The sequence below is a fragment of the Halichoerus grypus genome, chromosome 13 (genome assembly GCF_964656455.1).
Source record: "Halichoerus grypus chromosome 13, mHalGry1.hap1.1, whole genome shotgun sequence".
Classification (NCBI taxonomy): Eukaryota; Metazoa; Chordata; class Mammalia; order Carnivora; family Phocidae; genus Halichoerus; species Halichoerus grypus.
The window spans coordinates 48,752,333-48,774,842 of record NC_135724.1 but is presented as its reverse complement, the minus strand read 5'-3'; the positions used below and the strand labels follow the sequence as shown (position 1 = coordinate 48,774,842).

Here is a 22,510-nt window from a genome sequence, read left to right as displayed (position 1 = left end):
AGGTTGTCCTCACAGTTCTGGGTTCTAGTTCTGGCCATTCATTTATGAGCCACCAAACTTGGAGGTGCAGCCTCCCCGTGTGAAATGGAAAGCCTCCCTCTTCTATGACAGTCACCATTTACAGAAGTGAGCTTGCATTGAAAGTATAAAAATACTGTATTATATGCACATAAAAATTACATACATTTTTCAAAGTTTGCTGTGTATATTTATCATTTGTTTACTTGTGGATCAGAAAATATAAAAAGTCATCAATGTTGACTGAACCCGTCAGAAATACCTCCTTTTTGAGTCTTTTCAGCTCCCCTCAGAAGGGCACATATGATAGATTTGTCTCCTGGTTGGAGTATATGGACTTTAAATTTAGTCCTTAATAGTGATTCCCACAGGTAAATCCACTCTCCAAATGGGTGATAAGAAGATAGAACCTTTCCAAACATTTCACTGTGTCCTTTTTTACCGGTTTTTAGGTTTTTGTCAAGCGGGAAAGGATTTGCGTTTGGTATCTCTGTGTATGGAACAAATTGACATCCCAGCAGGATTCCTCCTGGTGGGGGCCAAGTCTCCCAATCTTCCTGAACACATCCTAGTGTGTGCTGTAGACAAGCGATTTCTGCCAGATGATCATGGGAAAAATGCACTTTTAGGTGAGTATTCCACACTTACAAAATTCCTTCTAAGATGAGGGAGTTAAACTTCAAGTTTATTTTAAATTATCACAGAATTTTCTTTTAAAAAATCACAGAATTAGGTGGGAATTCTGTACTTTAACTCAAGTATGAAACATTTTTTTCTTTTAGTAACTTCTTAAAAATTACCTTTTATTTTTTATTCATTCTCAAAACACCCACCTTGAAGAGACTTTTAAACCAGGCTTAATGGATGGCATGAGATTTATCAAAAATTAATACTTTGGGGGTGCTTGGGTGGCTCAGTCAGTTAAGTGTCTGCCTTTGGCTCAGGTCATGATCCCAGAGTCCTGGGATCAAGTCCCATGTTGGGCTCCCTGCTCCACAAAGTCTGCTTCTCCCTCTGCCTCTGCCCCTCCCCCCTGCTTGTGCTGTCTCTCTCTCATGCTCTCTCTCTTAAATAAATAAATAACAATATTTTTAAAAAAATAATACTTTCTGAAGCAAAGTAGGATTCACTCTTTATAGAGTCATTGATTTGGACCTGATGTCAAGTCAACTCTCAATTATTCAATTGTGGATTATCCACTTTGTAAGTTATTGCTAGTTTCTCCATACCACCCATTATTCCTAACTACACTTGATTGATGTGATTCTCATTTTATATTTAGCATGAGTTCAACCAAAATAACTAGGAATAGATATATGATGTAAAATATATAACTGTATCTCAGAATTGTTTTACTGCCTGGTGTTAGTTTGGGTCTGTGCTTTTTTTCACAACCTAGCTTCCTTACATCATGGGAAATAAAGAGTGGATTTATTTTTTAATTAATTTTAATAATTAAGATAAGATGTCACATGAGCTTTGTTGCTTTCTTTGCTGCTGTGTTTCTCTGGAGTTTCTCAGAATTTCTCTAACTGTAGATGCCATCAGATAGATGTTTTTGGCACAAGTAACAATAAAAATGAAAAAGAGAGGAAAGGGCAAAGAATTCAAGAATTGTATTGGTTCTAAGCTGTTTTTGTTTAGTTTGATGCATTTTTCCTAGTTATACAGTATTATTGGGAAGTTTAGAAAAACGTACATCAGTATCTTGAGTCAGAAAGTAACCCTGCCCATGCTTTATAAAGGTTCCTTGTGTTATAATTCAAAGCCTTCTCTTGGTTCATAGGAAAAGAAGTGATGATTTCCATAAGGCTTTCATAAAAAGTTGTTAATTTTCTTTTCTTTTAGTGATTTTGAGCAGATGGTTTAACACGGAAGCCTAATGGTAAAGTTTACACATTGGACTACATTAGCAAAGAAGTTTCCAAGTCTTCAGTTGTTCACTCATTTATCCAACACTATGTGTTCCAAATGTTCCGTGTGACAAAAATCATGGTAGGCTGTTCAGAACTAGTAACCTAGTTGGCTTGTGCTGTAACAATTTTAGGAAACTTCCTTTTAGCATTCTAAAAGCATCATATCAGGGCACCTGGGTGGCTCAGTCGTTAAGCATCAGCCTTCGGCTCAGGTCATGATCCCTGGGTCCTGGGATTGAGCCCCACGTCCGGCTCCCTGCTCCACGGAAAGCCTGCTTCTCCCTCTCCCATTCTCCCTGCTTGTGTTCCCTCTCTCACTGTTTCTCTATCAAATAAATAAATAAAAATCTTTAAAAAATAAAAAAATAAAAACATCATAGCATCAGGGAGCCTTGCTGGCTCATTTGGAAGAGCATGCAACTCTTGATCTCAGGGTCGTGTGTTTGAGCCCCATGTTGGGTGTGGAGATTACTAAAAATAAATAAATAAATAAACTGAAAAAAAATAAAAGCATCATAGTGTCATCAAATGGAATAATTGCTATGTGGCTCTGACCACGAACAGAAAAATCTCTCATGATGCCTTCTTATTCAATGATTCTTCATGACTAGAGGAATCCTCCTAGAATATATCATAGAAAGGACACAACAAACACTATCAGAATAATAGATTTCATAATTATAGGTAATCAGGTATATGAGATCCAGGATGATGGGTATTGAGAGTTGGAACTGAGGTTAAAATGCCAGATTTACCACTTAGTACTTTCAGAACTTGAGCAGGCTACTTGTCAGGTCTCAGATTCCTCATCTATAGAAAGAGGCCAATGACACCTACCTTGCAGGGTTGTAAAGATTAAATGATGATGTTTATAAGGCACCCATCAAGCATAGTGCCGAGAACAGAACACTTGTTCTTTACATGGTAGTTATTCTCCACTCTGTCATATTTATTCATACCCTTATAGAAATGGAATTTTGCTTACTTTCTCTAGCCTTGTGAGTGGACATAATTTTTTACTAACCACTTTCCAATTTGAAAGTGTAATACAACAAAACGGTTGAAGTTTTCTCTTAGATAAGTACGTTGAGATTTTTATATGTTCTATCTCTGTTGTCTAAAAGTTAATATCCATCCAACATTCTTACTGATGATAGATTATTTTATTTTATTTTATTTTTTTAAATGTTTTATTTATTTATTCATGAGAGTCAGAGAGAGAGATAGAGAGAGGCAGCGGCAGAGGGAGAAGCAGGCTCCCCGCCTAGCAGGGAGCCCGATGCGGGACTCGATCCCAGGACCCTGGGATCATGACCTGAGCCAAAGGCAGACGCTTAACCATCTGAGCCACCCAGGTGCCCCGATGATAGATTATTTTAGTATGCATTAAGATATAGTGGGAAAAAATGTTAAGCTTCAAATATACTAGAATCTCAGTGAACACCAATATCAATTTGTCTAAATTTTTATATAAATTATGCAGATTCAAAAGACTGTGGGGAAATTGATTAAAAAATATATTGATCCAGGGGTGCCTGGGTGGCTCAGTCAGTTAAGTGTCTGCCTTCGGCTCAGGTCATGATCCCAGAGTCCTGGGATCGAGTCCCACATCAGGCTCCCTGCTCAGGAGGAGTCTGCTTCTCCCTCTCATTCTCCCTCTGTGCTCTCCCTCTCTCTCTCAAATAAATAAATAAAATCTTTAAAATATATCTATATTTATATTGGATCAATATATATATTGATCCAGTTGGCAGTTCATTCATGTGTCCCAAATCTACTATGCAATTGGAAGACTTGATTGACAGAAAAACTAGAAAGGTAATTTGGCTGTAAGAAGCACTATTTTTTCTGACGATAACAACAAGAACTTTGAGCAGATAAAATCTCTCTTGAACCAAGGTTAGTACTGAAACAATACAGAGTTTTAAAAATGAGCTGTAGAATTCTCTTTAATATTATTAATTCTCATCATTAATGTGCCATTTCTGTTCTTTGAAGATTATCTAGTTGCTTTGCTTTTCTTCCTACTTATGCTCTCTTGCTTTTCACCTCAGAGAATAGGCAAAAGAAAAGATAAAAGAAAAACCTCACCTCTGTAATTTGTTAATTCTAATTCTCACACTAATCTTTTATGAACTACTTGGATCTATCCAATAGATCTACTTGGATCTATTGGGGGGCACTGTTTTAATTATTTTTGCTGAAGTGTTCTTACATCATTTTACTGTATTTGGGTGCTACATCGCCTTGCCAACCAGACACTTTTCCATCAAGGCATGATGATCATACCACAATGTAAGTTACATGGAGGCGGTCATTTTGTCTGCTTTGTTCCATGCTGAAAACCTAGTACCTGAAACAGTGCCTAGCACATGGTAGAGTACAAGTATTTGTTGGATGGATGGATGGATTTGTTGGATAGATGCATGGATGCATGGAGAGATGGACGGTTAGATGGCTTGGGAACTTGGTGAACTAGGCGGCCATTGACAATTTTTTTTTTTGGCCTGTAGCTCTAAAGTATTGGACAGATAGCCAAATGCTCTCAAATGCAAACCACCTGTGAATATATTTTAAATAATTTATGAAATTATATCAATGTTTATAATTCTATAAAGTAATAGTAATAAACTAATTACACAGAATTACTAATTGTATGTAACTGACCAGAAATTACAACTATCTCTGTTTTTCCTGTTTTGCACAATGCCTGGGATATAGGTAGATACTCAATAAACAATTGCTGAATAAATAATAATAAATTGGGCTGCCATTCCTAAATGCTTGGACTTGATTGTCAGCATTCTGAGATTGGTACATTGTGAAATATTCTGTCTTTAATCCTGGGGACTTTCTCTTCTCTTTTTCTATATCTTTGTTAATTATGTAACAGGTTGTTTTGGGGTTTAAAAAGAGAGTATCACTTCATCAGTAAACTTATTTTATTTTATTTTTTAAAGATTATTTATTTATTTGAGAGAGAGAAAGAGAGAGAGCACGAGCAGGGGGAGGGACAGATGGAGAGCTGCTGATCAGGGAGCCCGATGCGGGACTCAATCCCAGGACTCTGGGATCATGACCTGAGCTGAAGGCAGATGCTTAACAGACTGACCCACCCAGGTGCTCCGGTAAATTTATTTTAAGTTAGTTATTTTAAAATAAAAAATTTATTTTAAGTCACTACATGGCAGTACATAAGTTGTGTCCTCATCAGTCACAACGAGAGGAACTCACACTCTTTCTGTGCAACTTTCCTCTGTGTATTGGGAGTTGATTTCCAATTGAGCAAAGCATGGCCTCTCATTCTCTTAGCCCTCTCCATTTCTTCTTTCTGTGTCCCCTGCTCTAAGTAGGTCACTGAAAGTTTTATTTTGTTTGATTAATTTGAGTGAGAATTGTTCAGATGTTAGATCTAAAGGAATACTAAGCTAGTTTGAGTACAGGGAGGTGAAGAAAGAGGAAATGGGACTCTCAGCAAACTCATGTGAGAAAGTACAGCCTGATCTCATAGAAACTGGAAAGTTGTTAGTACCTGGGTTTGCCCATCACTGTCCACACTTTCCTATCTGCAGACCAGCTTCCTCTTCACGGTTCTCAGTTTGTGCTCTCCCATCCCTTAGCTGACAGGCGGTTGGACGTACCCCCAACTTGGGTTCAAATTTTATAAGACCTTACAAATCCAGGGTCTAGTACTCTCTGACTGATTCTTTTTGTATTTATTTTAAAATTCCAGGAGATTCTGACTGTTGCAGAGTGGGTCAGATATTAGCACAGTCTAATCAGCTGTGGCCATGAAGGCAAGTCCACAGGGTGCGTAGGGTAGAGAACCAGGGCCAGCAGATTTTCTAAGAAGGGAGTGTGTGGGAAAGGAATAATGGACATCTCTAGGACCAAACTTTTTGATATTTTTATGTCAACCATATGAATTCTATCACATGATACTATCCACTCTGTTTCCTTAACCATTATCCTTTTAGAGCAGAATTTAAATTACTGTGTCTTTATAAATAACTTTGCTTAAAAAATTGGGTTTTTTTACTTGAAATTAAGAAGTTATTGGGTCAAAAAGACTGAATATCTCTCTACTTTTTTGTATGTAAAAGTATTGTTATCAGTTTACAAGTTCACCAGTAACTTTGGTTTTCCTTCTTTCAGGGTTTTCTGGAAACTGTATCGGCTGTGGAGAAAGAGGATTTCGGTATTTCACGGAATTTTCCAACCATATTAACTTGAAGCTCACCACCCAGCCAAAGAAGCAGAAGCACTTAAAGTACTACCTAGTCAGAAGCTCCCAGGGTGTACTGTCGAAGGGACCTCTTATCTGCTGGAAAGGTAGCACCAACCTCTGGGAGAAAAACCGAAGGGAAGGGAATGAGGATGCTGCAGTAATAACAAGTGGCCAGTACAGGGTTCAGAATTCAAGTATAGATAAATCTCCCAAGCTCAGAAGGCTATCCAAAGATGTAAAGCTCTCTGACAGGTTATTTGACTAGCTTCTTCCTATTTTTAATAGAGACTGTCTGGGTTTAAAAAAGTGCATGTCTCTTTGTCTCTTGGGAGGGTAGAGGGCAGACAGACTCTTTCCAGCTCTGCTGTCATTTAGAGAGGACCTCAAAGTGTCATTTTCCTGGTTAGATGCTCTTTCTACTTTATTTAGGTTCTTTGGTAATTCTCATGCATATATAGTTTTTTGTTTTCATTAGAACTATGTATCCTTTAGAACAAATAATGCTTTCTTCACAATACCTGGGGAAATGCACTATTAAGTTGGCAAAGTTTTGTTTTTTTTTTTAAGTTAAGAAGAACTCAACTAACTTATTTATAGAACTGAATCCAGTTGAAACCTCACATCTTCATGTGATTGATAGGATTTGCTACAAATTCTATTCATTGTTCTAATGCAATGGAATATCTAATCCTTAATTTTTGAGCAGTTACTTAGATGCTGAGATTTTTCTTAATTACTAATATTATTAAAGGCGATATAATAATTGTCTTTAATGTTTCCATTTGTTATCTGTGCAAGATTTTGGCCTGACTATGAGAAATAGCACAATAAATCCAAATTACAACTGCAGATTTTCCTCTAAGTCTTCTACTGTAATTACACTTGGTTGCATTTGAAATGACATTATATAATTCCTTAGGAAATGGCTGCATGTTCCAAGCCAGGTACAGTAATTCTGAGTGGCTTTTGAAGCCTCACATTTAAAAAAAAATATTTTTAAGATTTTATTTATTTTTTATAGTTTTTAAAAAAGATTTATTTATTTATTTAAAAGAGAGAGCATGTGTGAGTGGGATGGGGGGAGGGGGAAGGCAGAGGGAGAGATGCTGATTCCCCGCTAAGCACAGAGCCAACTTGGGGCTCAGTCCCACAACCCTGAGATCATGAGCTGAACTGAAGTCAAGAGTCGGACGCTTAACCAACTGAGCTACCCTGGTGCCCCTAAAAGATTTTATTTTTAAGTAATCTCTACACCCAACATAGGGCTTGAACACACAACCCTGAGAGCAAGAGTCGCAAGCTCTACCAGCTGAGCCAGCCAGCATCTGAGGCCTCACATTTATAGCAGTTGCTATTTTAGAATTAGAATTGTGTATGTGTATGTATCTATATATACAGATATGCGGATATATAATATAAATATATGCATATAATACACATAATGTGGAGATATCCTTTAGGTCAAAGTACAGTAACTCTGCAAGGAAGGTCCTAGCAATGAAGGTTATAGAAAACTGCTTCCAGCCCTTGCACATATCTGATAAACTTGGAAACTCTCTAAAGGACCCTCTTTAATTAACTGTAATTTGCAACCATTTATATTTTTTTCACATGCTACCTTTAAATTAAGTCTAATAAAGTATAACACGTAGTATAATTTAGTTGGAAGGTACAGCCCCACAGGGTGTCATAGTATTTGCTATCTAACTGACTCAGTTCAAAATATTATTTAAAGTATTACAGGAGAGCTCCATTAATATTGGCTTTCCTAAAATGAAGCTTGGTGTTGCATGATCAGAAATCACCTTGAATATTATGTATCTATTTCCTTTAATAAAAAGTAAGAATATTAAGAATTTGAGCATTTTTAATTTTTCTCTTCTACCTATAAATTTTTTTCTTTGCTTCAGCTTTTGGACATAAGCTAAAGTCAAGGTGAGAATGTTGAAAACAGTCTACATGGATTCTAGGTTCCTGTTCCACACTTAAATCGGTCCTGACAGGAGGTTAACTGGCATTTGAAAGTTTATTGTTTCTTTTTTTTATAAATTACTGATATTTTAGCCTCAGTCTTACCCACAAAACTAGCATGATTATATTGGTTATGAGTAATTTTTCCCCTGGTAACTAATCTGTGAAGAACAAAAGTCTGATCTTTTTTTTTTCTTTCTAAACATGACATCTGGCCTTAGGAAGACAAAGTGAATTCACCATCTTGAACATTCTGTTGGAGTCAGAATTTGAGGAGGGGGACCTCTGATAAGGAACATGGTTGCCATTTAAGGAGGAGCAGTTTATTTTAGAGATTTTATGGACTGTGTTCCCATCACCTGTGTTAACAGAGTATTGGTCTCCTCCCATAATGTGATTCTTACTCCTTCCCAGAATGTAGAAGCCGACAATCCTCTGCTACTTGCCACTCTATGAAACCAAACTCTTCGGTATCATCAACTGTGACTCCGGAAAATGGCACAACTAATGGATACAAATCAGGATTCATTCAGACAGGTATGGGATATTTTCTTTTGGAATTTCAAGCAGCAAATGTACATTTAGTGACACATTTAAAACTTACTGTGGACTGGTTTGAATAGAAATATTTTAAAACAGAGGTATTACCTGCGTTACTATTAGAGGAGGAAATTTAGCTCAGGCACAGGGCCTGTCTCTAGAAGAGTCTGACAGTGGGCAACAGGTAGAAACCCAGACATGAGGAGGGTCTGTGTCATAGCTATCAGGTGGCATATACCGGGGACATAACTCATGAAGACTAGAGTTCCAGGGTAGGGCTCTAAACTAAGCCCACAGAACATTACCGGGAATGTTGCCCCAACTAGGATACTAAGTAAGGTCCCAAGGTAGGACTAAGGATCACAATGGAAGAATCCAGGATTGAGTTTCTAGTGGTTCAAGATAGAGGCTTGGTTACAAATAACCAGATAAAATTTTAGTCTGAAACTAGGTTACAGTATTAGAGTAGCATCAGCAAAATGGCCACTCTGATACTGAGCAGATAAGTTGCTAGTCTAAGGCTTCTAAAAATTCCTCCAGTGTAAGGGCTGCACTGGTCCAGGCCCTGAGGGCAGGATAAGGCTCCAGGTGGGACTGGATGTTTCCAGGTGGCTGAAGGGCTGGAGGGGCTGTAACTGAAAAGATCACTGCAGATAGTATTTGAGAAAATTATTTAGAACCAGTCTAGGTTATATCTTAGGCAAGAAGGAAAGTATTTTAAAAGAATTTGTGAATTGTTTTTCAGTTCACTTGTTTTTTTGTAAAGTGCCCATTTTACTTACCTGATATGCACACTTCACGGTATATGTGCTTTGCCAGTGTCCTCTTAACCGCAAGTTAAAAAAGGCTGTCTTCATTTATTTCACTACTTAGCATTCCTCTTTCAGATTCATGTGAAATTCTGATGAGCTGATAAACTGTTTCTATTTATGTTCAAGAAATAAGTAGTTATTAGAAGATGTTAGCAACCATAGCTATGATAAAAAAGGCTAACTTTATCTGGGGCTCTTCTTGCTGTGTGTCTGCACTCAGCTAAGTCTACTTCATCCGGGATTTTAAAAGTCTGATTTTTAAATTGTCTGAGAGATTTAAATAGAGGCTCTTATCTAAGAGGAAAGAGCATATCTCTTTAAAATGAGAGAACATCGTGTTACTAGCTATTCAAGAAAAAAAAAGTTGGCACTTGGCTCATGGCATTAAAACATTAATTAACATTCATTACAGTTACATTTCATTACAATAATGATAAACCTATATGTCTCTCCTAGAATATTAGTTTAATAATTTGGGTGATTTCATTGTATATTCTCTTCCATTAGACCTTGGGGCTAGGGAAATGTGATTTTAAAACTACATAAAAAGTGAATATTTACTTTATTACAAAACATATGAAGCATTTACTGTGTTCTAAAACCCTTGTCAGATGCTGGAAGGCAGGGTTCCAACATTTGACCAATGGCTCCAATGATTTAAAAACCACTCGTACAGGGGATAAAAGCACAATGAAACATGTTACTTTTCCTAAAAGGGACAGTTAGATATATAAATAACCAGCTGTACCTGAAAATAATGAAAATATATTAAAATGTTAATAAGCAGTAATGCAGTTTTAATTATATTAGAAAATATATTTTGAAAACAGTATTGCTCTGAAATAGAGGAAATCAAGATTCAGGCTTTAGCAAAGGCTCCATCAATTGCCATGGAAAGACACAGACAAAGCACTGACTGACTCACAGTGAACACAGGTGGCCAAGATTTATGTCCATATTCTTGTGTATCCCTTGTAGAGGTGAAAGTCGTTATTTGAATATGAAATTAGCTATTAACAATTTTTAAGTGCTGGTGCCTGGGTGGCTCAGTCGTTAAGCGTCTGCCTTCGGCTCAGGTCATGATCCCAGGGTTCTGGAATCAAGTCCCTCATCGGGCTCCCTGCTCAGCGGGGAGTCTGCTTCTCCCTCTGCCCTTCCCCCCCACCCCCGCTCGTGCACACACTCTCTTTCTCTCTCAAAAATGAATAAATAAAGTCTTAAAAAAAAAAAAGACAGGGATACCTGGGTTGCTCAGTCGGTTAAGTGTCTGCCTTCAGCTCTGGTCATGATCCCAGGGTTCTGGGATCGAGCCCCACAACGGGCTCCTTGCTCGGTGGGGAGCCTGCTTCTCCCTCTCCCTCTGCCTGCCGCTCCCCCTGCTTGTGCTTTCTCTCTCTCTGTCAAATAAATAAATAAATAAAATCTTTTTTAAAAAGACAATTTTAAGTGCAATCCATAGAATTTAATAGAAGAAAGTACCCTTTTTAATGGAAATTTATTTTTTTATTTTTTATTATGTTCAGTTAGCCAACAATAGTACATCATTAGTTTTTGATGTAGTGTTCAATGATTCATTATTTGCCTGTTACACCCAGTGCTCATCACAACACAGGTGATGGGTATTAAGGAAGGCACGTGTTGTGAAGAAAGTACCTTTAAAGTGAGGCTTTGTATCTAAAACTTTTCTCTTGATGAATTATCTTTATGAGTCTTCAACAATAATTTCTTTCTTCCTACATATGTTGAAAGAATAGGCTTTAAGAATTTCATGTTGGTGTTACGAAATCACTGCAAACATTAGAGTATGCAGCATCTCCGTAGCTGATAGAGATTCATCCTTCTGTAGGAGATTGTCTTCTTAATCAGCGGTCAGTGACTTCCTGTAATCAACATTTCTTAGCCTGAAATGTAGGTAGGCATGTTGCATAGTATTTGAAGAAGGGATTAATTTACTATTTACACATCTTTGTCTTGAATGCTACCTGCCAAGGTCTGGATTTTCTGTTCTGGCTGGCTCACCGCTTTTCCCTTGCATATTGTTTTCAACATATTTATGTCATTGATAATTCAAATTTTAGTCAACAGTCCCAGTAAAATAGTTTATCATTTTGACTAAAGGTGGCTATATAGTTACCTACCTACACCATGCACACATACCACATACAAACACACATGTATGTACATGTATTGTGTTTGATCGGGACAAGAATTCAAGAATCGATGAAAAAATCTTTGCCTAACCAAAGATCTTGAGTTTCTCTTTCCTGTTTTCTTCTGAAAGTTTTATTGTTTTATCCCTTACATTAAAGCCTATGAGCCATTTTGAGTTAATTTCTGTGTATGGTGTGAGGTGACCATCTAAGTTCATCGTTTTTTGCATGTGGATATCCAGTTGTTCCTGCACCATCTTTGAACTGACTATCTTTTTGTCAGTGAATTGTATTTGTCAAAAATCAGTTGACTATAGGGACACCTGGGTGGCTCAGTCAGTTAAGTGTCTGACTCCTGGTTTCAGCTTAGGTCATGATCTCGTGGCTGTGGGATCGAGCACTGCCTCCGACTCTGTGCTCAGTGCAGAGTCTGCTTCAGATTCTTTCTCCCCTTCTCTCCCTCTCTCTCACTCACTCTCTCTCAAATAAATAAATAAAATCTTTGAAAAAATCAATTGATTATAAATATAAGGATTTATTTCTGGAAAAATGGATAAAATGGACCTCATTAAAATTCAGGATTTTTACAGTTAAAAAGACAATATCAAGAAAATGAAAACACAAGTAACAGAATGGGAAAAATTGTGTGAAATACATATTTAATGAAGAATTTGTATCCAGAATTTACAAAGAACTCTTACAACCCAGTAATAAGATGACAATACAGTCAAAATATGGGCAAAGGATTTGGAATAGACACTTCTTTAAAGAATATGTACAAATGGCTAATAAGCACATGAACAGATGTTCAACATCATTAGTCATTAGGGAAATGCAAATCAAAACCAAAATGAGATACCACTTCACACCTGCTAGAATGACTATAATCAAAAAGACAGATGGCAGTAAGTCTGTGGATGTGGAGAAATTGGAACCCTCATACATTGCTGGTAGGAACATAGAATGTGGCAGCCACTTTAGAATACAGTTTGGCAGATTCTCAAAAGTTAAATATAAACTACTATGTAACCCTGCTGTTCCACCTGAATATCTAAGAAGTGAAGACACGTCACCACAAAAAGTTGCATGCAAATGTTCTTAGCAGCATTATTGGCCATAGTTGAAATTTGGAAACAACCAAATGTCAGCTCATGAACGGATAGACAAAAATGTGATGTATCCATATAATGGAATACCCTTCAGCAATAATAAAGAACAAACTACTGACACATGCTAAATCATGGATGAACCTCAAAATCACTATGCTAAGTGAAAGAAACCAGACAAAAGAGACCTTACACTGTATGATTTTGCTTATATGAAATATCCAGAAAAGGCAAATTATAGACACAGGAAATAGATTAGTGGTTGCCTAGACCAGGGGGTGGGAATAGAAATTAACTGAAAATGGGAATTTGGGTTCTTATGGGGGGGATGAAAATGTTCTAAAACTGATTTATCATGGGGGTTGCACCACTTGGTAAGTTGCTAAAAATCATTGAAGTATACATTTGAGATGGGTAAATGTTACAATTTGTAAAATATACCTAAATAAAGGTATGGGAAAAAAGATTAAGTAGAGAAAGAAGAAACCCTTTGGTTTCTATTCTATTTCTATTTCTTATTCAGTGCAATACACTCTAATTTATTGACTATTTACTGTGAAATGGTAAACAGCACATGGTTTGGAGTCAAAGTCCTGGTATTCAAATATTACATCTGAATATATTCATTGATACTTAGGGTAAATCACTTCTGTGCCTTGGTTTCCTCATTCAATAAACCAAAAAAAACACCTATTTTGCAACTAAGGATTAACTCAGCCTTGCTACCATACTTCTTTTTGTGTGACATTCCTCCCAATTATAATTGTTAACTGTCTGTATTTCTCTTATATGCTAGAAGCTCTATGTTCATTTGTTTATCCCTGTACCACCTAGTACCTGGCAAATACCTGAAAATAAATATTATTTGTATTCCATTTTTATTCAAATTTAAAGTTAGCATTTGGGGGACTATTAATTTACTGGTGTGTACAATTTTTCCAAATGAAGATGATATGCTCATCTACCATTAGGAGGAAACATGTTTTTATGCCCTAGCCTATTTGGCAGGATAGAGATGTACCACCTAAGTTCTGCCTTTATTACTAATAGGATAATTTTTAAGAACACTATCAGGCAGGGCCACTTTATGAGCCCTGGGCACATTTGCCTACCCTTTCTCCCTAGAAAAGTACTTAAAAATATGTTTTATGACTGTGTTGATATAAAAATGAATATTTAGTATTATATGTTAAAATACTTTCTTCAACCAAAAGTTCATTGTTTTCTTTTGATTTTAAAATAAATTAAAATATTTTCTTGAGCCCCTAAAAATATTATAGACCCAAGGCACTGTGCCTTCTGTGCCTAAGGGGGAAATTGGACCTATTATTAGAGACAGTATTGTCCATGAAATGGGCTTTTCATTTCTGTGAGCCATGGTAGGTCTAAAGGAACATAAGCCCTATCTTAATCTTGTGTATTAAAGAACCAAAAACAATATGAAAGGACTTGCCCTATAATGCATCAAGCTCATGAACCTTTACTAATAAAAACAGAGTGGACCTGGCACAGGAATAGACACAGAGCTGCAGAACAGAGTAGAAATTCCAAAAAGCAGATTCACATAACATATGGGTATTTCATCCTTAATAGAGATGACTTGCAGATCAGTGGACGTTTTCTTTCAATAAATGGTGCTCAGAAATCGGATATCCTATGTGGAAAAAAAAAAAAAACTGGACCCCTATTTCACAATCTACACAAAACCAGTTCCAGGTAGTTGGAAGATCTAAATGTGAAAGGCAAAACTATCAAACTTTTAGAAGATATTGTAGAATATCTTAGATATTGTAGATATCTTAAAGGTAGCGACAAAAAGTGCTGCACATAAAGGAAAAGACTATTTCACTACACTAAAATTATACCTTCTGATTATTAAAAGGCACTATGAAGAGAGTGAAAATTCAAGTCATAAACTAGGAGAAGCCGTGTAACACATAAAACTGACAAAGGATGAGTACGAAGAGCATATTAAGAATGCCTATGAAAAAGAATGCCTTTTTCAATAAGAAAAAGACACATTAACAGAAAAAATGAGCAAGGACTTTGCAAAAGACAAAATACAAGGGGCCAAAAATTACATGGAAAGATGATTAACCACCTCGGTAAATAGGGAAATTACTTTAAAAATACAATGAGATACCATTATACACACACCAAATTGACAATAAGCTGAAGTATAACAGTAGTAAATCTTGGCAAAGATTTCAAGCAACAAGAACACTGCTGATAGTAGGAGTGTTAATTGATGCCACCACCTAGCAGGTCATTTGCAACACATAGCCCAGTAGAAAATGTGCATATCCTATGCTTCAGCTATTCTACTCCATAAACTCTTACACGTGTGTACCAAGAGATACATACAAGACTGTTCATAGCAGTGTTCTTCACAATTGGCTCAAAGTGGACACAACTCAATGTTCATCAACAATAGAATGGATAAGTAAGTTGTGATGCATTTATATAATGAAATATCGTTGGGGTGCCTGGGTGGCTCAGTCGTTAAGCGTCTGCCTTCAGCTCAGGTCTTGATCCCAGGGTCCTGGGATTGAGCCCCGCGTCAGGCTCCCTGCTCGGCAGAAAGCCTGCTTCTCCCTCTCCCCCTGCTTGTGTTCCCTCTCTCAGCTGTGTCTCTCTCTGTCAAATAAATGAATAAAATCTTAAAAAAAAAAAAAAAAGAAAGAAATATCATCTGGCAATGGGAACGAACAGTACCTACATGCAGCACAATAGAGGAATCTTAGAAACATCATGTTGAGCAAAAAAAAGAACTCATCCATTATGATTTCATTTTTATTATGTTCAAAACCAGGCAAAACTAAATTATTTTAGGAATATGGGGGCTCCTGTGTGGCTCAGTTGGTGTCTGCCTTCGGCTCCAGTCATGATCCCAGGGCTCATGATCCCAGGGTTCTGGGATCGAGCCCCACGTGGGGTTCCCTGCTCAGGGGGAGCCTGCTTCTCCATCTCCTCCCTGCTTGTGCTTTCTTTTGCTATCTCTGTCACTATCTCTGTCTCTCTTTCAAATAAATAAATTTTAAAAATCTTTAAAAAAAAAAATACATACATAGCCCAATGTTTACTTCTGAGGGAAGGGAGAGTGAAGGGATGGAGAAGAACACAAAGGAGGGTACTAGCTGCTGGGAGTATTTCATTTTGTCATTTTCCTTGACTTGGATGGTGGTTGGTTGCATAGGTATTTGCTTTGTAATTATTCCTTAAACAATACATAAATATTTCACGTAGTCTTTTTTGTATTTTGATCTCAGTAGGGAAAAAAGATGGATTTATCCACTCAGACTACACACATGTAATGTATGCAGTCCTCACACTTTGAGAGTAGGTGGTACAGGCCAGGGATACTAGGGTGTAATAATAGGATCTTCGTTCTTTTGAGTTTTTATGTTTCCCGCTGTGGTGAGTTACTGCTATGGTGGTAGAGCTAGAGTGTGGAGCCTCACAGCTGACTTTGGTCTCCAGGAGGGGAGGAGGCAGAACTAACCCTAATAAAAATCTCTACGTGCTCAATCTTTTTTCCTTGCCTGCAAACTCTTTGCCTCCTTTCCTTTGCTTTCTAAGAGTTCAGAGCTCTCATGCTGCCATCATAATACTTCATGATGCCTGCCTTGCTCACATAGTTTTCTTATTTTGTCTCCATTCCCCTCCTTTCTCTCCCAGTAAAACTGCTTTGTCCCTGGTGACGGCCATTTAGAAAGCAGTTTCTATTAGAATGTATCATCTAACTGTCCTAAAATGTAGCTATGTTTGTCCCTTTCCCCTTTAGATTTGTCTTTCTTTAGCTGCTGAACTTCCTTGAGTTCAGTATAATCAAAAGTTCCTCTGGCAGGTTTTTCTAAACTTAGTTCCTTGTAAATATTCAAGTTGATGCTTTGCCGAAACAAAGTCTGCTTTTTCCAAATGTGGTGGGAACACCGGCCAGCAGATTTGCCTACTACCAATCAGACATAGAGAATGTAGGCTCTGTCTTGGGCAGGGGTTGTGGCTTTGCCGCCTTCTCCAAATTCTGTTCCCAGAGCCTAGCATAGTACCTGGCCTGCTGAAAAGGCTCAATAAACATTTGATGAATGAATGCAGGGGAGGGAGGGAAAAGAAAACCAGTGATCATACCCTTCCAAGGCAGGGCCACGAATGTTTGTGAGACCTCTCTTCCTCCCCTACAGAAAAAAAAAATGCCACTATTTAGCAGGTATAAGGAATATGGCCCACTTTGTAGAAATGAAGAAACTAAGTAATAAAAATGAAAAGTAATTTTCACTAATTATGTTAGCCACAACATTTCATTTTAAGTGATAATATCCTTGCCAACAAGGATATGTTAAGACTGACACTCTCAGCCAGGCTGGTAGAGGTGAACAGTGGCACAATCTTTCAAGAAACTATTTGGTAATATGTAACAAGAACATTAAAACTATATCCTTTACTCTAGTAATCTCACTTTAGGTGATTAGCCAAGAAAATAACCTAAAAGGAAAGTCAAGATAGTCACTGAAGTTATTCTTTATATTAACTAAAAAAGGAGAAGTTACCTTAATATAGAAACAACTGAATAAATCATAGCATGCTTGCATGACAAAGATGTTAAAAAAGGTAATTATGGCACTATGCAGCCATATAGAATGTAATCATATTAAGTAAAAAACGTAAGGAGGTGCCTGGGTGGCTCAGTCAGTTAAGTGACTGCCTTCGGCTCAGGTGACGATCTCCAGGTCCTGGAATCGAGCCCCGCATCGGGTTCCCTCCTCAGCAGGGAGTCTGCTTCTCTCTTTCTCTCTCTCCCTCTGCTCTTCCTCCCTGCTTGTTCTCTCTCTCTCTCAAGTAAATAAATAAAATCTTTAAAAAAAGTAATATTAAAGTGTATTTTTGTTGTATCATGTTCAAAGTATGATGCAGATAAAACATAGAAGGGTATATACTGACAGAAAAAAAAAACAATGGTTTGTAGAAGTGAGATTTTTAGCATGTTTGTTTCTATTTTTCAATTTTTTATGTTATATTTTTCATAAACATTTAAAAATTCTCAGGATTAAGCCAAATTTATAGCTCAGTAGAAAATATCTGCTTTTCCTGATCTCTCTTCAGCGTTCTATGCATGTGTAGGAAAAAGGGCCAGTACTTAGCATAGTCAAGTCCAAGATACAGCTAGAAGGCAACAGAACCAGAATTTGAACTTTCTCTTCTCACTACTGACAATTTTATTGGTCAATTACTGAGTACTAGGATCAGGAATATAAAGATGATACTGATCTCTATGTAGAATTCTGTAAAATATTCATGTCTCAGATTTTAAGGACAGAAGGTGCAGGAAAAGAAGAGGGGGAGAACCTAGGTTGAAAAATCAATAGCAGACCAACTTAACATTTGCTTCTGGCCAAAATGAGTAAAAAGGGACTGAATTTGCCCTCCTACCTGAAATAACTAAGAAAAACAAAGAAACAAAAATACATGAAAAATGACTTTTAAGAAACTTTATGTCAGACAACAAAAAAACAGTGATGCCTGAGAGATGGGAAACAAATGATGTGAGTCTTTCCATCACCTCAGCTCAGTGCTTTGAGTTTCCAGACCATTCCAGACAAGGAAGGGGAACTGTGGGGGAGTACCCCGTAGAAGGAACTCTCCCTGATAGTACAGGGACACCAAAATAGACAGAGTTCATAGGACCAAGGACCAGAAAAGAGAGAGCTGAACAGACAGAATGTGCAGAGGGTCCCCTCAAATGTTGAACACAGCACTGACTGATGCATACATGTAAGAAAACTACTCAAGGCTGGTAAAAAGTACCATCCAACAGGATGAGAGGAAACAGTGCTCAGCATTCTCACAGGACTAGGAACAGGGACTGTTCCCACCAGCTAGAGGAAAACCTCATAGTTCATCAGGCATTGGCTAGAGTATTTAGGAAGGTCTTATCTCAGTAAGGGAGAATACTTCGTTCTAGACTGAATACTGCTCCAGACCTGCCTAAAAATACCAAAAAATAAAACCCCAAAGGATCAAATGGTTTTCAAGTAATTTAACTGCATTCCAGGACCAAGCTCAAGAATATTTATAGGAATACAAAAAATAATCCGACATCCAACAAGAGAACATTAATAATGCCTGACATCCAAGCAGAGATTACCAGGCATGCAAAGAGGCAAGAAAACACAACTAATACTGAGGAGACTAATTAACCAAACCAACCAAGAACTGACACAGATGTTAGAATTAGCAGAGAAGGACATCAAAACCGGTATTATGACTATATCTCATATGTTCAAAAAGTTAAGGAGACATGTAAGATATAAAAAGGATCCAGGGACACCTGGCTGGCTCAGTTGGAAGAACATGCAACTCTTGATCTTGGGATTGTGAGTTTGAGCCCCACATTTGGTGTAGAGATTATTTAAAAATAAATAAGTAATAAAAAAATAAAAATAGGATCAATAAAAAAAAAGATCCAAATCAAACTTCTAGAGATGAAAAATACAGTGTTTGTAGTGAAAAATACACTGATTGGGATTAACAATTGATTAGTCATTGCAGAAGAAAAGATTAGTAGCTTGAAGGCATAATAATAGAAACTACAATGAAGCATGGGAAGGAAAAAAATAAAAAGAGCATCAGTGAGCTGTGGGACAACTACAGGCAACCTAATATACTGGTAAGTGGAGTGCCTGAAGAGGTGCGGGTGTGGGAGACAAAAAATATTTGAAGAAATAATGGCCCAAACTTTCCAAACTTGATGAAAATTATAAACCTACTGCTTCTCCCTCTCCCACTCCCCCTGCTTGTGTTCCCTCTCTTGCTGTCTCTCTCTCTCTGTCAAATAAATAATTAAAATCTTTAAAATAAAAAAAAAAGCTTGAGTGGCTAATATATACAATATAGTGATCCAACAGGTTTATACATTATGCTATGTTCACCAAAAGTGTAGCTACCATTTGTCCTAATACATTGCTATTATAGTATTATTGACTATACTCTTTATGCTGTACCTTTTATTCCCATGACTTATTCATTCCATAACTAGAAGCCTCCTCTTCACCCAGTTTGCCCAGCCCTCCATCACCTCCTCTGGCAACCATCAGTCTGTTTTCTGTATTTATAGGTCTGATTCTACTTTGTTTACTCATTTGTTTTTGTTGTTGTTTTTCAGATTCCACTTATGAGTGAAATCATATAGTATTTGTCTTTGTCAGTCAGTCTTATTTCACTTAGCATAATACCCTCTAGGTCCATCCACGTTGTCTCAAATGGCATGATATCATTGGTTTTATGGCTGCATAATATTCCGTTGTGTATTCATACACACACACACACACACACACACACACACACGCACACACACACTACATCTTCCTTATCCATTCATCTATGGATGGACACTTGGGTTGCTTCCATATCTTGGCTATTGTAAATAAACCTGCAGTAAACAGAGGGGTACATATATCTTTTAAAATTAGTGTTTTTATTTTCTTTGAGAAAATACCCAGTAGTGGAATTACTGGCTCATATGGTATTTCTAATTTTAATTTTTTGAAGAACCTTCATACTGTTTTCCACAGTGGCTGCACCAATTTACATTCCTACCAACAGTGAATGTGAGGGTTTCTTTTTTTGCACATCCTCACCAACACATGTCTTTTTTATTTTAGCCATGCTGACAGGTCTAGTTGTGGTTTTGATTTGCATTTCCCTGGTGATTAGTGATGTTGAACATCTTTTCATGTGTCTGTTGGCCATCTGTATGTTTTCTCTGGAAAAATGTCTATTTGGGTACTCTGTCCATTTTTTAAATCGGATTGTTTGTTTTTTTGGTGTTGAGTTGTATGAGTTCTTTATATATTTTGGAGATTAGCCCCTTATTGGATATATTATTTGCAAATATCTTCTCCTATTTAGTAGATTGTCCTTTTGTTTTGTTGATGGTTTCCTTTGCTGTGCAAAAGCTCATAAAACAAGTCTTAATACATTTGAAAGGATTCAAATAATACAAAGTATGTTCTTTACCTAAAATGTAATTATATTAGAAATCAATAACTGGATGGGTTAGCCTGGTGATGGGTATGAAAGAGGGCATGTACTGCATGGAGCACTGGGTGTTATACGCAAACAATGAATCATGGAACACTACATCAAAAACTAATGATGTAATGTATGGTGATTAACATAACATAATAAAAAAAATATGAAAAAAAAAGAAATCAATAACTGAAAGATCTCTGGAAAATCTCCAAATATTTGGAAACTAAATAATACACTTCTAAATAATCCATGGATCAAAAGAGAAACCGGAAAGGAAATTAGCAATATTTTGAATTGAATGGAAATGCAAAAGCAAATAAAATTTTGGGGATTCCATTAAAGCACTATTTTGAGGGAAATTTATAGCACTAAAATCTACTTTAGAAAACAAGAAGGATCTTGGGGCGCCTGGGTGGCTCAGTCAGTTAAGCGCCTGCCTTCGGCTCAGGTCATGATCCTGGGGTCCTGGGATCCAGCCCTGCCTCAGGCACCCTGCTCAGCGGGGAGTCTGCTTCTCCCTCTCCCTTTGACCCTCCCCCCTCCTCGTGCTTTTGCTCACTCTGTGTCTTTCTCAAATGAATAAATAAAAAATCTTTAAGAAAAAAAAAAGAAGAAAGATCTTGAATCAATGAGCTCAGCTTCCACCTTAAGAAACTAGGAAAAAGAAAATTAACACCAAAGTAATCAGAAGAAGGGAAATAATAAAGATCAAAGTGGCAATCAGTGAAATTAAAAAAAACAAAACAAAACAGAAAAACAATAGAAAAAAATTAACAAAACTAGAAACTAGTTCTTTGAAAAAGTCAATAGATAAACCTCTGTCCACACTATTAGAAAAAAAAAGAGAAAATCCAAATTACTAGTATTAGGACTGAGAGAGGTGACATCATTATCTATTTGAATGATATTAAAAGGATATTAAAAGGATAATAAGAGAATGTGAGGAACATTTTATACCAAAAAATTTGTGAGCTTAGATGAAATGAACAAATTCCTTGAGAGACAAATTACAAAAACTTAAATAAGAAATAGATAACCGGGGCACCTGGGCGGCTTAGTTGGTTAAGAGTCCAACTCTTGGTTTTGGCTCAGGTCATGATCTCTTGGGCTGTGAGATGGAGCCCCGCCTCAGGCTCCGTGCTCAGTGGGGAGTCTGCTTGAGATTCTCTCCCTCTGCCCTGCTCCCCACTCTCAAATAAATAAATAAATCTTAAAAATGTATATATATAGCCTAAATAGCGCTATGTCTTTTAAATACATTAAAAATGTGGTTAATATCTTCAGTGGTAGATTCCACCAAACATTTAAACAAGAAATAATGCCAATTCTACATGAACTCGTCCAAATAATAGAAGAGAATGGACTACTTTCCTAACTCATTCTAGTTGGCATTGCTTTGATGCCAAAATCAAAGACATTATAAGAAAAGTTCAAGCCAATGTCCTCATGAAATAAATTAAAAAAAATTTTTTTTGAGAGAGAGAGGGAGTGTGGGAGGAGCAGAGGGAAAGGGAGAGAGAGAATCTTAAAAATGCTCCATGCCCAGCGCAGAGCCTAACATAGGGCTCAATCTTATGACTCTTAGAGCACGACCTGAGCCAAAATCAAGAGCCTGATGCTTAACCTATCCATGCAGGCACCCCATAAACAAAAAAATTTCTAAATAAAATTTTAGTATATTAAATCCAATAATATGTTAAAAGGATAATATATCATGACTAAGTGGAGTTTATCCCAGGAA

The 22,510-nt window shown here is 37.1% G+C and overlaps 1 protein-coding gene across 5 annotated transcripts in view; it reads left to right on the top strand.

Moving 5' to 3' along the window:
• GREB1L (GREB1 like retinoic acid receptor coactivator) overlaps positions 1-22,510 on the top strand; it is a 268,214-nt gene that overhangs the window by 143,952 nt on the left and 101,752 nt on the right. For all 5 annotated transcript variants that reach the window (XR_013443367.1, XM_078060543.1, XM_078060541.1 and 2 more), the window contains 3 exons: positions 471-647; positions 6,090-6,266; positions 8,548-8,670. Coding sequence is in view for 4 of the 5 variants with exons in the window: in XM_078060543.1 (XP_077916669.1) it covers positions 471-647; positions 6,090-6,266; positions 8,548-8,670 (477 nt within the window). In the remaining variant the exon portion in view is untranslated. The remainder of the gene's footprint in view (positions 1-470; positions 648-6,089; positions 6,267-8,547; positions 8,671-22,510) is intronic.